At 45.5% G+C, this 18,097-nt stretch overlaps 1 protein-coding gene across 4 annotated transcripts in view; it reads left to right on the top strand.

The window, feature by feature from the left end:
• LOC147019021 (anoctamin-8-like) overlaps positions 1 to 16,728 on the top strand; it is a 92,351-nt gene extending 75,623 nt beyond the window's left edge. For all 4 annotated transcript variants that reach the window (XM_085899185.1, XM_085899183.1, XM_085899184.1 and 1 more), the window contains 5 exons: positions 2,436 to 2,627; positions 3,133 to 3,264; positions 3,615 to 3,725; positions 13,304 to 13,386; positions 13,508 to 16,728. In XM_085899185.1, the coding sequence (XP_085755311.1) occupies positions 2,436 to 2,627; positions 3,133 to 3,264; positions 3,615 to 3,725; positions 13,304 to 13,386; positions 13,508 to 13,679 (690 nt within the window). In that variant the 3' untranslated portion in view covers positions 13,680 to 16,728. The remainder of the gene's footprint in view (positions 1 to 2,435; positions 2,628 to 3,132; positions 3,265 to 3,614; positions 3,726 to 13,303; positions 13,387 to 13,507) is intronic.
• Positions 16,729 to 18,097: the final 1,369 nt, after the last annotated feature.

The following is an 18,097-nucleotide window of genomic DNA, read 5'->3' as shown; positions in this document are numbered from 1 at the left end:
AGTGCAGCATTTCCACCAGCCTTGAGAAGTTCAGCATGGATGCCACAGATCCCTGGAGCTTTGCCCCGTTTCAACTGGTTCACCGCAGCCCGTGTTTCCAAAAGCGATGGTGGACCACAGTTGATTCGAGGGTCAGCAACAGGGATTGTAACACCCTTGACGTCCAACTCGACAGCTGGGGGATCAGCCTGGTACAACCGCTCAAAGTAACCGGCCCAGCGGGCCTTCACTTCAGACTCCTCTGTCAAGAGCCTACCACTCTCTGCTCGAACTGCAGTGCTCCGAGGGATGGGCTTGGATGAACGTAATGCGCGAATTCCCCTGTAAGCGGGACGAGAATCACCTGTCCACAGGTGATTCTCCACCCCCTCACAGATTCCTCGCACATAGGCCTCCTTGTCCACCCTCAGTGCACGTACAGTTTTACGCCTCAGCTCCCTGAACAGCTCAGCTCTGCCATTCAGCCTGGCCCTGCGACTCTGGTCAATGGTATCCAGTGTCCCTTGAGAGACAAAATTCTTCTTTGCCCTGCGGTGAACTCCAAGGCATCCACCGGCAACATCAAGGACGGTGGTCTTGAAGGTGCTCCACAACTCTTCAGGACCCCCCAAAGCACCCAGACCCCCCAAGTGTCCACTCAGCCTGTTCGCAAACTCCTCAGCTACTCTCTCATCCCTGAGCTTGGCAACATCCAGCCTAGGCTGGGATGGTACCATTCTCCAGGATTTAAGGTGCAGCTTTAGAGTTGCTACAACAAGCCTGTGGTCAGTATTGAGGAACTGAGCACTCCGGTAGACCCTGCAGTTCTGGATCATCCTCCAACGACCGTCAATGAGGACATGGTCAATCTCCTTTGCCACACCGCCAGCGTTGGAATACCAAGTCCAGCGATGAGCTTGCGGGCGCTGAAACCATGAACCAGCCACCCTAAGTCCATGACTTCTTGCAAAGTCAAGGAACTTAGTGCTATTCTGGTTCATAGTTCCTGACCCATGGGGACCAACACACACCTCATAACCATCCCTATCAGTTCCAGTCGATGCATTGAAATCCCCCAAGACTAGAAGTGTATCTCGTCTGGGGCACTGATCAACCACAGACTCGAGTGTGGCGTAGAATGCATCCTTCACGGTGAGATCACTCGCCTCAGTCGGAGCATAAATAGAGACCAGGGAAATGACACCTAAGGAGCGATGAATCCTTAATCTCATAATACGCTCGTTGACCGGTGTTACCTCAATTATCATTGGGGTCAGCTTATTGGACACAGCTACAGCAACTCCTTGGGTATGGTAACCATCAGAGCGACCAGACCAATAGTAGGTGTAACCACCCACCATTATCTCGCCGCAATCCGGTCTCCGAACCTCAGAGAGAGCTGCAATCCCGATGTCCAAACGCTTGAGCTCAGATGATAACAGAGACAGGTGATCATCCTCTCTTAGGGATAGGACATTCCAGGCACCCACCCGAAGGGACCGCCTCAGGTTAACCCAAGGAGACCGCCGTCTGGTGGACGACACCTCAGCACCACTCCGACACACTCTCCCGCAATCTGACCCAGGGATGTTACCCCGTGGTTTCCCTCCTATCAAAGATTGGGGGTCCCGAAGGCTTTGCCCCAATCCCATCATCCGGTGAGCTGCCCTGCGAAGGGAAGCTGCACAGGAGGTACTCCCACGGAGTGGGTTTTCAGATTTTTTTGCGTTTTTGCGTTTTGCGGAATGAAGCGTTTTACGGTGGCTGGAGTGCAAATCCTGCCACCAACCTCCTAATAAGAAGTAACCCAACTGCAGGAGGACGTCCGCAGACACAGTTGGGCACTAGATATGGATGGCCGTTGGCTCACAAGGAGCTCCTCCGCCCTTTGACAGGTTTTGTTTTTAATCCTGCTGGGTGTCCATATCCAAACACCCTCCTCACCAGAAAACCTGGTGGGGGAGACGGTTTAGTCGCCGACAACCCGACCATGGAACAGGTTAGTACAGGTTTACATGGTACCTGTAGCAGGTCACAGATCGAACCTGACCTGACAAGAGGAAAATTTTCTTTACAGGAAATGGTAGGAACTCGACTCACAGTGATTACGTGACTCATCCACAGATATTTCTTGTATTTCCTAAATTTTCTCTGCACCCGATTTGCATTCAGGAACACAGCAACTCTGATGAACCCTTTTGATATTGCCACTGCTTTGTTGAAATGCTGAAAATTGTGCTTAAAAGACTACCTGACTTCGAGATTTCACGCTAGCAGCGACAGGTTAAAAGCTCCCCGACTAGTGGACGTGAGTCCTTGAAAACGCACACCTTTCGAAAGTCCTTGAGTAGTGAACTGTTTTTTTTTTTTTAACTTTTCTTGTCCAAAATAACAATGCAACATAAGTCGTTGACCAAATGAATGCTTTCTTTTCTACCCCCCTGGGAAATGAACAGGATATTCTGCAGGATCATCTGGAAATGATGCTGCAGTTTGGACATGTTGCATTCTTCGCCTGCATATTTCCACCCGCTGCCTTTCTCGCACTACTAAACAATCTGTTGGAGGCTCGTGCTGACACTATCAAACTGTGTGCCGCTCTCCAGCGTCCCTTTGCTGAGCACGCACGTGGCATTGGCCCGTGGCAGGTAACTCGACAACTCGATGATGTTGAAGCTTCCACTGCATATCAAATTTTTTTGAGAAATAACAGCAAGGTATTTGCCAAATTCGATTCAACATCACCTTTATAAGTGGTTGATGACCCTTTTTTTGAGATTCATTTTTAGCAATACAAACACTTCTCCTTGGACCACATTCTGATTTGATGATTGATGCATTATTATTAACCAGAGGATGCAATGATTATTACATCGTTGAATGCATTCGATAATCCAGAGGAACCTTGATCATTCGCTTTAGGTTCAGGACTTCTACTTGCCGCTGTTTCCAGCACTTGCATTTCAAGAAACCTTTTTATTTTGCTTCAATAGTGCCGGAACTCGAATGTTGTTGTTTGCTTCGTGCGTGTTTAATCAAAGTGCTGCGCTGCACGTTACCATTGGCAATGTATGCTCAGGAACCTCTTTTGAGATGCTTGTATTTTTGATTCCTTTAAAATGGTGACATGGAATCCAACATGTATCTTCACAGGATGTCATGGAAGCAATGGGAGTTGTCGCGATTGTCGTAAACTGTGCATTGATCGGCCAGGGTGGTCAGCTGACCCGCCTCTTTCCAGAGCAGCCTCGATATGTCACCTTGCTCCTTGTTGTGTTTTTGGAGGTGAGCACGACATGCATCAGCATCCAACTCCAAATCAATAACTTTGGCATTATTAGTATATCAGCAAAATATTTAGGAATAACAAAAGTGGATAACAGTGTTTCATGTAACTTGGACACCCATCATCTCCCTCTCCTCATCCAAATCACTTCGTCACTTACGTTTTTCCTTTCCTTTGCCTTCTCACATTCAGGTATGATGTTCTTTTTGATGTATAGTTAGGGATGCTAATCCTTGAACCCCTCCTTACCCAAATGGTGTGGACAAATTGCTGTCACTTGCACCTTGACTGATTTTCTCAGGAGAGTCCAACTCTGACTCACTATGTCCAACTCTGCCCATTTCCCCAGCACTTTGCTCTGCTACTCAAGTACGTGATTCACGTGGCCATTCCAGATTTGCCTTACTGGCTTGTAGAAAGGCTCGCACGCCTCGAGTTCCTTCGGAGGGAAGCGCTTCAGGTGAGTGTAGATGGGACTTGATGCAGCAAGTGAGGAAAGATGCCAGGTGCAATGTCATGGAGTAGTCTGTAAACAAACAAAAGAAATCTCCAATTCTCCATATCAAAAGGCAAGGTACAACAGTGATCACACATGACTTTGCAAAAGTGTACATTCAATTCTAACAGGTTTGAGCAGTTGTTTCAAGCTACTTCCTCTTAGATGGATCTTTTTGCAGAGGATAAAAAAGACAAGTTCATAAAAGAAGGCAAAGACCTACTTTGCCTCAAGTCCAAATTACAATGGAATACTGTATTTGTTCCTGTGAAGGCTCGTGTCGGTCTGTGTTAGTTGTGAATATATAGAATGGATTTGGTTCAATAAAACTTTATGGGTATGCTTCTCACCATGGGGAACGAGTTGTTTTTTGCCATTTGTAGAGGTATCCGCTATCCGTTAATCAAAGCAAAAGAGGCCTTTTGGATACAGATGATGGGGTCGGGGTAAGGAGGGTTTGTTTGAACTGTTGCGGAGTTTTGCGTTGATTTCCTTTTTCCTTTTCCTTTTTTTCCCATCGCTGCCTCGTCTTTCTTCCAGGTGTCAAACAGCATTCGTTTTTTTCTGTGAATTTTTACCTCCGCCACCGAAGATGGAAGGAGGTTATGTTCTCACCCCTCTCTGTCTGTTTGTTACCTTGCAAAATCGAAGATTGTTCAAGTATATTGGTCAGTCGATTTTGTTACTCTGTCTGTCTGTTTGTCTGTTTGTCTGTCACCTACAGGTCACAATTTTAAACCGACCTTCATGAAACTTCACCGCATGGTCGAGCTTGTCATAAGGAAGAAGTCTATTGTTTTTGAGGTCAAAAAGTCAAAAGGTGAACATCGGCCAAAGGCCAACAACTAAAGGGGTATTTCTAAAATCCTCAATTTTCATCCAATTGACTTGAAATTTGAAGAGGATTTATATTTCAGGTCACTGAATTCAATCACCAGTTATTTTTCAGGTCAACATCGACCAAAAAGTCAACATAGGCCCAAGGTCAACAACTACCTTTGGTACACCCATGCTGACTACCTTTAATTAGTTTGTATTTGCTTCAATGGTTCCTTATCTGGTCTTTAATTAATGTCTCCAACACCTTCCCCACAACTGAAGTCAAACTAACAGGTCTATAGTTCCCCAATTCTTTTCTTAGTGGGGCAACTTAGCATAACAATTGTGCATTTTGTGAGGAAAGCACCAAATTTGGCACACGAGTCGCCTATCATATTATGAACAGATTTCGATATTGGGCCATCTCAAAATTTTTGATGGTAGTGGAAAATGGCTGCCACAGCCATCAGCGGCTGAATTTGAGATGGCCCAATATCCAAATCTGTTCATAATATGATAGGCGACTCGTGCGCCAAATTTGGTGCTTTCCTCACAAAATGCACAATTGTTATGCTATATTTAGCTAAGTTGCTCCACTATCTGGATCCTTTCTTAAATAATGGTGTTACATTTGTGACTCTCCAATCCTCCGGTACCTGTCCTGACTCCAAGGAACTATTGAAAATATCCATTAAAATCTCACTTACCTGCTCAGCCACTTCCATCAATACTCTCGGGTGCATATTATCTAGCCAGGGAGCCTTATCTACTCTTAGATTACTTCGCTGTTCCTTTACTTCCTCCACTCCATCCTGGATCTTCTGTAAAAGCCCTTCCTCACCTCCTCGATAGATACTCTCAGCTATTGGCAATTCTGCTGACTGTTATTCTGGAAAAGTTGAAGCAATATACCTGTTTAATAAGCCTGCCATCTCACTTTCATCACTAACCACCTTCCAGGTGCTATTCCTTAATGGGTCCACACTGGTCCTAACCTGTTCTTTTCCCCTGATATACTTAAAGAAAGTCTTGCTATGATGCTTAATATTCTTAGCCATGTCCTTACCATACTCTCTTTTGGCTTGCCGAGTTATTTTCTTAACTTGCGTCTGTTTATTCCGATAGTGATATCAATCTAATTCCAGTTCTCTTATTTTATCTATACTAATAAGTGTGCGTGCGTGCGTGCGTGTGTATCTCCTCCATAACTCCAAAACTATGAAATCTAGCGGTCTGAAACTTTGCATGCACACGAAGGGAACTCCGGGGGAGTGAAATGTTGAAAATTGGTTCTTTGGATTAATTAAAACTCCCCTTTTGAAGATAATTAACTGCCTTCCTTAATTATGCTTTAGCAAGGCTCATCCTTGCTCAACCTGCTCTCTCTTGCTGGGGTCTTAATACGCCATTTTTTTGGGGGGGGGGGGGATGCCTAACAATGCCTTGAATTGAAACAGGCCGCAACAGTTTATTAACGATAAAGCGCTCAAAATGTTTTTTTCACTTTCCTCACACCTGTCATCGAAAGCCTCATCTTCACACCTACAAATCGCTGTATACATCACTTTTGTAAGTGCTATAGTTTTCAAATTAGGAGGTCGAAGTGATTTCAAACATTACATGATACAATTTAATACGATATACTCTCATGGACAAATTAACGTATTTAATCGAAATATAATTGCTGCTTTGAGGATTGGATCATGTGGACTAAATAACTTGAATATTGCAGTGAAATCTGAAAATGTTAAGGAATCACCGATGTTTATTTGGCTTTTGCGGTTGTGTCCCATTACAAATCAGCTTACTACCGCTTTCCAAGCCTGCCGTTACTTATCAACTGTTTCGTTGGAGTGTTTGCTTGAGTGCTTAAGCCACTTGGCGAGCACTCCACAGTAGATAGCAGTACTACGCACATAGTTTATGTCCTGATTCGTAGGGAAGTTTGCTCTAAGCATGAAGAGGTATGTAGACAGCACACATGGATGTGGTATAATTATGTAGTTTTGGATTTCTAAAGGGACTCTTAACTGGTGTGTGTGTGTGTGTGTGTGTGTGTGTGTGTGTGTGTGTGTGTGTGTGTGTACGTGTGTGTACGCGTGCGTGCGTGCATGCTTGGTTAGATGTGTGCGGTGCGTGGGAATTGCAGGTGCGTGGAACGAATTCACACCCAGGCCTGTGGTGCGTGGCACCGTGGTGGAGGTTTCAACTTTTAACCTCTGCAGTGTCGTCCGTTGTCCTTTGCCCTCAGGCTGTTTCTAAAGCAATTGGTTATTTTATATGAACCGGGTGTGCTTTAGAAAGGTTATACGTTTTTCTCTTTGTGAGTTTCAAAGCAAGATATATTATTATGATATCACCCAATTTCCGAGCTGCTTGCCATATTAAAGTGTTTTCTGAATTACAGAGCCATTTTTTTTTCCACCCATCACGTGATGATTGGCAGCTGTGGATAACGATTAATGTTTTTCCACATATCCTTGAAATGTCAATAATGCAATGTTGTTGTTTTTTGAAAAAAAATTAAATTCTCCGAAAACAAGGGTGAAAGCCACTCAAGGTTTCTGGATTGAATGCAGTAAGTACTGTAGTTGGTAATCATGCTGACTCCAACCTGACAGGTCAAGTCAGGTCAGGTCAGGTATGGGAGCATGTGCCAGAGCAGCGAGTCGCTGTGTCCACTTTCCGCCGGTACTCCAGGGGCCTCCGTCTGGCCATCCCCCAGGCAGATGCCTGGCCCATCCCAATCTCCTTGAGATTCCGATCAACCTGCTGCAACCATGAGGCACGTGGTCGGCCCATTGGCCTCTTCCACTCACGAGGCTCCCTCGCTGAGAGAATCTGATGAGCAGGATCAGCGTCAGGAAAACGAGCCACATGTCCATAGAGCCGCAGCTGATGCTCACGGAATATGCAGGTAACAAATCTCATTTGAGTCTCTCTCAGCAACTGCTCGTTGGACACAAAATCCGACCAGCGATAGCCAAGGATTCTCCGAAGAGACCTGGTACCAAAGGAATAAAGACTCCATCTCAGATCCTTGGTCAGAGTCCAAGTCTCACATCCATAGAGCAAGACTGGAAGCACCAAGGACCTGCAGACTCGGACTTTCATCCCACCGCACAGGTACCGGCAGCGCCACACCCCATTATCCAGTGAATCCATGACTCCCCAGGCCCGACCCAGACGTATGTTCACCTCTGACTCACAGCCAGCAGAGACATGAATATCACTGCTGAGGAAAGTGAATCTCTCCACGACCTCAACATCCTCACCACAAACAGGCACAGACAGGACAGCAGCATCCAAGATGTCATTGAAAGCCTGGATCTTCGTATTGACCCAGGAAACCTATAATCCCAGTGGCTCTGACTCCTCATTCAGCACCTCGAGGGCCCCCAAAAGGATATCTAAAGTCTCTGCAAAGATGACTGCATCATCTGCGAAATCAAGGTCAGAGATCTTGACATTCCCAAACGATGCACCGCAGCTTGATCTCTCCGACATCCTCCCTAAAATCCAGTCCATACAAGCGCTGAAAAGTGTGGGGGCCAGTACACACCCCTGACGAACTCCAGTAACAACTGGAAATAAGTCAGAGATGGTACTACCACATCTCACAGCACTCTCAGTACCAGAGTAGAGTTCAGACATCAGATCGATCAGTTTTGGTGGCACCCCACGAAGACCAAGAATCCTCCAGAGGGCATCCCGTTTCACTGAATCAAACGCTTTACAGAGATCGACATAGGCTGCAAGCAGCCCCTTCCAAAACTCTCATTTGTGTTCGGTGAGGACCTGAAGAGCAAGGAGACGGTCAATCGTTGACCTCTTTGGTGTAAAGCCTGACTGCTCTGGACGCTGGTGCTCAAGCAGATGGTGGCGAAGCCTATCAAGAATTATCCGAGCAAAGGCCTTGCCCGGCACTGAGAGCAGCGTCACCCCTCGGTAGTTGTTGCAGTCTTGGCGATCACCCTTCCCTTTCCAGAGAGGGACAACAAGGCCCCTCTTCCAGTCAGTTGGGATGATGCCTGTGTTCTGGGCAGAGCACAGAACTGCATGCAATGACATGAGTGCAGCATTTCCACCAGCCTTGAGAAGTTCAGCATGGATGCCACAGATCCTTGGAGCATTACCCCATTTCAACCGGTTCACCGCAGCCTGTGTTTCCACAAACGAAGGTGGACCACAGTTGATTCGAGGGTCAGCAACAGGGATTGTAACACACCTGATGTCTAACTCGACAGCTGGGGGATCAGCCTGGTACAACCGCTCAAAGCAACTGGCGCAGGGGCCTTCACTTCCGACTCCTCTGTCAAGAGCCTACCACTCTCTGCTCTAACTGCAGTGCTCCGAGGGATGGGCTTGGATGAACGCAATCTGCGAATTCCCCTGTAAGCAGGCCAAGAATCACCTGACCACAGGTGATGTTCTACCCCCTCACAGATTCCTCACACATAGGCCTCCTTGTCCACCCTTATTGCACGTCGAGTTTTACGCCTCAGCTCTCTGAACAGCTCAGCTCTGCCATTCAGCCTGGCCCTGCGACTCTGGTCAATGGCATCCAGTGTCCCTTGAGAGACAAAATTCTTCTTTGCCCTGCGGTGAGTTCCAAGACATCCACCGGCAACATCAAGGACGGTGGTCTTGAAGGCACTCCACAACTCTTCAGGACCTCCCAAAGCACCCAGACCCCCCAAATCTCCACTCAGCCTGTTCGGAAACTCCTTGGCTGCCCTCTCATCCTTGAGCTTGCCAACCTCCAGCCTCGGCTGGGATGGTACCATTCTCCTGGTTTTCAGGTGCAATGTCAGAGTTGTGACAATAAGCCGGTGGTCAGTATTGAGGAACTGAGCACTCCGGTAGACCCTGCAGTTCTGGATCATCCTCCAGCGACCATCAACGATTACATGATCAATCTCCTTTTCCACACCGCCAGCGTTGGAATACCAAGTCCAGTGATGAGCTTGTGGGCGCTGAAACCATGAACCAGCCACCCTAAGTCCATGACTTCTTGCAAAGTCAAGGAACTTAGTGCTATTCTGGTTCATAGTTCCTGACCCATGGGGACCAATACACGTTTCATAACCATCCCTATCAGTTCCAGTCGATGCATTGAAATCCCCCAAGACTAGAAGTGTATCTCGTCTGGGGCACTGATCAACCACAGACTCGAGTGTGGCGTAGAATGCATCCTTCACGGTGAGATCACTCGCCTCAGTCGGAGCATAGACAGAGACCAGGGAAATGACACCAAAGGAGTGACGAATCCTTTGTCTCATAATACGCTCATTGACCAGTGTTACCTCAATTATCATTGGAGTCAGCTTATTGTACACGGCTGTAGCAACTCCTTGGGAATGGTAACCATCAGAGCGACCAGACCAATTGTAGGTGTCACCACTCACCATTATCTCACCGCAATCCGGTCTCCGAACCTCAGAGAGAGCTGCAATACCGATGTCCAAACGCTTGAGCTCCGATGATAACAGAGACAGGTGATCATCCTCTCGTAGGGATAGGACATTCCAGGTACCCACCCGAAGGGACCGCCAAAGGTTAACCCAAGGAGACCGCCGTATGGTGGACGACACCTCAGCACCACTCCGACATACTCTCCCGCAATCTGACCCGGGAATGTTACCCCGTGGTTTCCTTCATATCATCAAAGATTCGGGGTCCCGAAGTCTTTGCCCCAATCCCGTCATCCGGTGAGCTGCCCTGCGAAGGGAAGCTGCACAGGAGGTACTCCCACGGAGTGGGTTTTCAGGTTTTTTTTGCGTTTTTGTGTTTTGTGGAATGAAGGGTTTTACGGTGGCCGGAGTGCAAATCCTGCCACCAACCTCCTAATAAGAAGTAACCCAACTGCAGGAGGACGATTCCTGAAAAATTGCTGATATCAGCCAAGCACTAATATATTGTGTGTGCACTTATGTGTGTTGTTCATAAAGCTCGCTCTGTTTGGCCCTTCCTCGCTCCACCTCTTCATAATACAGTGTAACATTCTCCTCCCACACCTCTCTCTCTCCACCCTCTCTCTCTCTCTCTCTCTCTCTCTCTCTCTCTCTCTCTCTCTCTCTCTCTCTCTCTCTCTCTCTCTCTCTCTCTCTACCCCTCTCTCTCCTACCCCGTCCTCTCTCTCCCTCTGCCTCCTTACATATCCAGACGGCGGTTGTGTCCGGACGAAACCTCCACTCACACTGCCTTCCCTTCCCACTTTCTTCCCCTCCCCTTACACTACCTTCCCTTCTCCACCCCTCCTCTCTCCACAATCCCTCCTCACTCACCCCTCCTTCCTTGCTCCCCCACCCCTCTTTGATCTCCCTCCTTCACTCCCCCTCCCCCTTCTCCCTTTCCCCTTTTTTCTACCCCCCCCCCCCCCATTATTCCCTTCAGCGCAGCCACGAGTGGTATTTGCTTTTTCCTAATAAATGCCTTTTGCTTCTTTTTAATAGCATTCCTTATCTCACTACTCAACCAATCTGGCCTATTTCTGCTTCTAGTTTTACACCTCGTTGGAACGTACTTACTCTGCACTCTACACATTTGGTCCTTGAAGGTTTCCCATTTTTCTGATGCTGATTGTCCAATTGTTAGCTTTTCCCAATCGACATCACCCATCTGTTTCCTCTCAAGGTTTGCTTCCTGAAATCTATTAGCCTAACTCTGCTATCCTGAGCTCTAGCCCTTAACAGAATCTTTGCACACACATTGTTATGGTCACTTGATCCTAAATGACCCCCACCTCCTCCACCATATTGGGATCGTTACTAAAGAGGTCTAACACTGCACTCCTCCTCGTGGGCTTATCTACAAACTGGGTTAAAAAGCAATCCTGGACTAAAACTAGGAAATCCTCATCTGCTCTGCCCTTTCCCTGTTCCTGGACCCAATCTATCTCTGGCAAGTTAAAATCCCCCATAATCCATACTCTTCCCTTCCCACATGCCCTTTTGAATTCTTCATGGACTCCTCCTTCCTCTTCTTCCTTCACACCCGGAGCCTAATAAAAGCATCCTACCAGTATCTTAGTGCTTTTATAATCTCTCATCTCCATCTGCACAGAATCCTCTCCACTGATTTCCTCCTTAATGGCACCCCTTTTTCTTGATGCAATGATGTCCATCCATCCATTTGGACCATACTCTGTGCAGACCGTTAATGCTGCCGAAGCAGTCTCCTTGGCTATTGGGACCAATCCTGGACGAGTCGCCACTCCGACACAGGATACCAGCATGCTGGCACTCATTTTGCCGACCTTAGAAGCATGACAGGCAGAGTCAACCTCACCTGGTATTCATTCAACAGCCAAGTGGGATTTGAAATTTGAACTCAAGATCCTTGGATCCAAAGCCCACAACACTAACCATTATAAACCAACACCAGGCATAAATTTATTGGTCCAGATCTGGAATTTAACCTATGTTCTCTGGCAAACTCTACCAGTGCTCCACCATCTGAGCACTCTGGGTGACCCGCAATGCTGTCCTTTACCCAGATTGCTACTCCTCCTCCTATTCTCTCCTTCCTATCACTCTGATACACCTGATAGCTTTCTCATCCAATTCTCTGGTTACTCTCCTCCTTTAACCATGTCTCACTCACTGCAACTATATCGTACTCCTCGCTACCTACTTTGGCTTCAAGTCCTTTGCATATTATTATTTACACTCCTGGCATTTGTATAGAATATGTTTAACTTTTCCCTCCCTGAAATGCTATTTATTGCCTGGCCTTACTCATCACAATTACATCATCAGTTCCTTCCTTAATAGCTTCCCCACCCTCCGCTGACCTAAGAAATGGTCAGCCTGAATTCCTTCCTCAATTCCCACTGCAATCCTTGCTGCCCCCTTTTCTATTTAACATACGGCCATCATTCCGGAAACGCCCCCTTGCCTGCGAAATGATTCCCACTGCTTCTTAAATGCAAAACTCTCCTCTCAACACTATGCTGCTAGCCATAGGTTGGCATCACACATTCATGCCAAGAAACCACATATGGAGAAATTCATGCTCAACCTCAGACTCCTCGTTGTTAATTAACCTCTGGAGGAGTACTGACAGGGGGTTGGGGGGGGGGGTTCTTCGCAGTCTACACTTCAAAGGAAGACGTATGTGGATGGCATCCTTTGCAAGACATTCAAATGATGCCATCCACGTTCAGACATAGGTGTGACATTTGACTCGTGAAACCGATGGAAATTTCTCACTCATGTTGGTTTTGGTGGTGGTGGTGGTGGTGGTGGTGGTGTAGCCGATATACTTGATGGAGCATCAGGATGATTACAATCAGTTGTGAATATTTCCATAACTGAGAACCAATCCTGAATGAAACAGGTTGCCACTTTGTCGCAGGGTGTTGAGATTCCCATACTGAATTCCACAGAAGACATTCCACATGGTTTATTCCACAGAAGAGAGAAGTCATGGAAATCGAACTTACACTCCAGATGGCAGTTCTGCGGAATGATCTTGACAACAATTGTCTGTGTCTGTCGTTTCCCCAGCAGGCTATTTGGTTGTCCTCTGTCATGTACTGCTTTACATCAACCTTTCGCAAAGCTTTTTAAAACATAATCGAGCTGTTGTGAAATGTATGTGGTCTGTAATATATATGTATATATATATATATATATATATATATATATATATATATATATATATATATATATATGTATATGTCATAACACTTTTGTCATTGCACAATCTTGTTTTCACAGAAGATGGACCAGGAGGGGAAGTCGAGGCGAATGAAGACGTATACAAAAACACCAATTAGCCCAACAAACAGTTATACTTCAATGTGATTACTTCAACAATAAAAACATTGATTGCGAAATTATGATAGGGCATTTGCATTTCGGTATAATTTTAATAGTTCACACCACATGAATCTGTGTCTGATGTACTATATTGTGTTGCAGAGCATCAGTGCCACGAGAGCGGCTTCCTGAGCAAGGGTATGTTATAGTGGGTGGCTTGCCATTGCCTTCCCAGCGGGAGTTATGGCAGGAATTTGGCATTTGGCCTTGGTACCGGATAGCTTGCCTAGTCTTCAGGAAGGACAACATAGGGTCTTTAACATCCACCAACTAATGCTGGCAAACATTGCTGTTTAACGTCCGTTGAAGGGACGGTCTGTGAAACACCAGGATGACAGTTTATAGCTGGGTCAGGATTCAAACTCAGGTGAGACAGCTTTGGGGCAAGTGTACATACTGCAAGGCCATCCTGCCAACCCGGGAGTGGACGAGGCCTCATTAAAAAAAATGCTGTGGAGAATTGAGGAGACCTGATTAAAAATTATATGAAGGGTAGAGGAGACCCGATTAAAAATGGTATTGAGAGTGGACAAGGCCCGACTAAAAATGGTCGTGAGAGTGGAGGAGATCCCATTAAAAATGATATTCAGAATGGAGTAGGCCCGTCTAAAATTATTTGTGAAAGTGGAGGATACCCGATTAAAATGATATTGAGAGTGGAGGAGGCTCAATTTAAAATGATATTGAGAGTGGAGGATACCCGATTAAATGTGATATTGAGAGTGGAGGAAACCCTATTAAATGTGATATTGAGAGTGGAGGAAACCCTATTAAATGTGATATTGAGAGTGGAGGAAACCCTATTAAATGTGATATTGAGAGTGGAGGAAACCCTATTAAATGTGATATTGAGAGTGGAGGAAACCCTATTAAATGTGATATTGAGAGTGGAGGAAACCCTATTAAATGTGATATTGAGAGTGGAGGAAACCCTATTAAATGTGACATTGAGAGTGGAGGAAACCCTATTAAAAATGATATTGAGAGTGGACAAGGCCCGACTAACAATGGTCGTGAGAGTGGAGGAAACCCTATTAAAAATGATACTGGGAGTAGAGGAGACCCTATTAAATGTGATATTGAGAGTGGAGGAGACCCTATTAAAAATCATACTGGGAGTAGAGGAGACCCTATTAAAATGATATTGAGAGTGGAGGAAACCCCATTAAAAATGATACTGGGGGTAGAGGAGACCCTATTAAATGTGATATTGAGAGTGGAAGAGGTCAGATTAAAAATGATATTGAGAGTGGAGGAAACCCTATTAAAAATGATACTGGGAGTCGAGGAGACCCTATTAAAAATGATATTGAGAGTGGAGGAAACCCCATTGAAAATGATACTGGGGGTAGAGGAGACCCTATTAAATGTGATATTGAGAGTGGAAGAGGTCCGATTAAAAATGATATTGAGAGTGGAGGAAACCCCATTAAAAATGATACTGGGGGTTGAGGGGACCCTATTAAATGTGATATTGAGAGTGGAAGAGGTCCGATTTAAAATGATATTGATAGTGGAGGAGTGGTCTTGATATACAAAATGTAAACTGTTCAGCCTGCTGGAGGTATGCGCTCTACTGAGTGTCATTCTCTAGTTTTCGACATTGTGAAATACTAGAAGCACCCACTCCCTACGGGAGCCATCAAGGGGGTCATGTTATTATATTTATGCCCATTTTACTCCAAGGGGTCCCAGGATTACACACCCAAAAAATTGGTGCGATCGGTTCAGCCGTTTTTGCGGTACCTGGGAACAGACAGACGGACAGACGGTGAATTATTGTAAAGATGCCATGAAGGAGGGATCGATTTTTATTTTTGGAGAGCTTAAGTAATGGATTTGCAACGATCTTAAGGACCCAAAATATGGCATCACATTTGAGTTCGACATAGTTGCAGGAAGTGAGACAAGGTTTAAGGAGGAGAGTAACTGGAGGACAGGATTAGAAGGCTACAAAGTGTATCAGTGTGATAGGAAGGAGAGAATAGGAGGAGGAGTAGCAATCTGGGTAAAGGACAGCATTGCATCAATATAAAGGGGTAACATTAATGAGGGAAATAATGTTGAGGATTGTGTATGGGTAGAGATTAGAGATTGTAAAAACAGTAAGATACTGGTAGGATGCTTTTATAGGGCTCCGGGTGTGAAGGAAGAGGAGGAAGGAGGAGAACATGAAGAATTCAAAAGGGCATGTGGTAAGGGAAGAGTGTTGATTATGGGGGATTTTAACTTGCCAGGGATAGATTGGATCCAGGAACAGGGAAAGGGCAGAGCGGATGAGGATTTCTGAGATTTAATCCAGGATTGCTTTTTAACCCAGTTTGTAGATAAGCCCACAAGGGGGAGTGCAGTGTTAGACCTCCTTTTAAGTAACAATCCCAATATGATGGTGGAGGTGGTGGAGGTCGGGGAGCATTTTTGATCAAGTGACCATAACATTGTGTGTGCAATGATTCTGTTAAGGGTTAGAGTTCAGGATTGCAGAGCAAGGCTATTAGATTTCAGGAAGGCAAACCTTGAGGGTGTGAGTGGACAATTGGGTGATGAAGATTGGGAGAAGCTAACAATAGGACAATCAGCATCAGAAAAATGCGTAAACCTTCAAGAAGCAAATGTGTCGAGTGCAGAGTTTGTTTTCTTTTTTCTTTGATGAGGATTACAAAGCTTGTTCCAGTCACTTGACTTGAAGTTGAACAAAATGGCCGAGTTTTGATCGGCATGACCTCTGCCAATTTATATCCCTACCTTGGCCTAATGTTGTAACCCAAATTTGGTAGCATTCTGGCTGGTGGGTTTGGAGAAGAAGATTTTTGGAGAAATTTAATGTCAGCCATTTTGAACTGCTTCAAATCAGGTGAATAGAACGAGCTTTGCAGTCCCAATTATTAGTCTGGAGCGGAACATTGCTGCCAAATTTCAGCCGGATCAGCCTTAGCGGTTTGGCCAGAGAATTCGAAATAGGAGACGGATGGACGGACAGATGGACAGATGGTGCACAATGACAATACTTTTATCTGGAATTCCAATTCCAGATAAGCTAACAAGTGATCTTGATCCGTACAGCTATATAGTTGTTTAGAGAGTGCATTCTGATTGTCGGACAACAAAACAGATCTCGAATATCTTTTTCACATGAACAACTCGATATGGGCTGTTCTGGAGTTGGAACGCCAAACAATTTACATGTTCTGGTTTTTGATAGAAAAGACATTCAATGCAGTATTGTGTACCCAAAAGCAAAAAAAATACAATAATAAGTTCAACTTTGTTGACATTTTTGTTCAATATTTTGAAGCTTGATGAATAAAATCTTTGTCCCGAAATATGAGCTTGATTGTGGTACTCCAATGGATGTACGTTAGATCTTGGGCAATGCCGGGTACCTTTGTAGGACGAGGGAGGGAAATGGATGGAATGGGAGTCCAGAGGGAGGGGAATTGGTGGGAGTCTGGAGGGTGGGGTGAGAGGAGGATACGGCAGGGTGGGAGGGGAGAGGGACTCAGCATTGCCTGGCATCTTCGCTTGTATATCTATCTATAATTCCAGCAATGTGTGTGTGTGTGTTTGTCTGTGACCGCTGTTTCTCGCCAACCACTTATCCGATCTCATTGAAACTTGCCAGGTATATTGCTGGGGGCCCGAGTATGTGCCTTTTCAAGGTTTGATATTAATTGGACAAGTGCTTCCCAAATTATGGCCATTTATTTACCAAACCAATGACAGGACACGGTGCTGCGGCCATTTATTTACCAACCAATGAAAGGACACGTTGCTGCGTAGGCGTGGCTGCGTAGGGCGGTGCGCAGCCGGCCGACGATGACTTCACGTGCCGTGCCGGTTACGATGGGGATCGGTGCCTTAGTTACCGTGGTGTAGGAGTGGCAATGGTCAATGGCAGCGAATGTCATGGCAAGCAAAGACAGGGAGGTAAACTTGATTTTAATTTGGATTTTAATTAACTCTGTGTGTGGAAGTATCACAGCAGTTGTTACTTCAATACAAGCGATAATTCGTGGAATGCATGTGAACATTCCGTACGGGCAGCACCACTTCCGGATAGTGATGACTTGCTGTATAATAATTTCTCGATTTCTTATGCGCAATTATAGATAAACACAATGCCCCAATCCAGTCATCGTTTACGAGAGTGAAGGAACAGCCTGTGTGGTTGTTTGAAAGTTATTATTATTATTATTTTTATTATTATTATTATTTTTGGTTTGCACGTATGGCCACGTGAGAGCGAAGGAACGGCCTGTGTGGTTGTTTGAAAGTTATTATTATTATTATTATTTTTGGTTTGCACGTATGGCCACGCGAGAGCGAAGGAACGGCCTGTGTGGTTGTTTGAAAGTTATTATTATTATTATTATTTTTGGTTTGCACATACGGCCACGCGAGAGCGAAGGAACGGCCTGTGTGTTTGTTTGAACGTTATTATTATTTTTTTGGGTTCGCACGTACGGCCACGCAAGAGCGAAGGAACGGCCTGTGTGGTTGTTGTTTATGGCACGCGGTTTGAAAGTTTTTTTTATTTTTTGTACGTACGGCCACGCACGTACGGGGACGTACTAGTATATATTATATATTAATTCATTCATCATCATCGTCGTCGTCGTCGTTGTCGTCGTTGTCGTCGTCGTCCATCGTCGTCCATCATCATCATCTCCTGTTGATTCCGTTCTTCTCAGT

This window comes from Eptatretus burgeri, chromosome 10 (genome assembly GCF_056783735.1).
Source record: "Eptatretus burgeri isolate ZD-2024b chromosome 10, Ebu_testis_v1, whole genome shotgun sequence".
Taxonomy (NCBI): Eukaryota; Metazoa; Chordata; class Myxini; order Myxiniformes; family Myxinidae; genus Eptatretus; species Eptatretus burgeri.
This window is presented reverse-complemented; position numbering and strand designations above follow the sequence as displayed.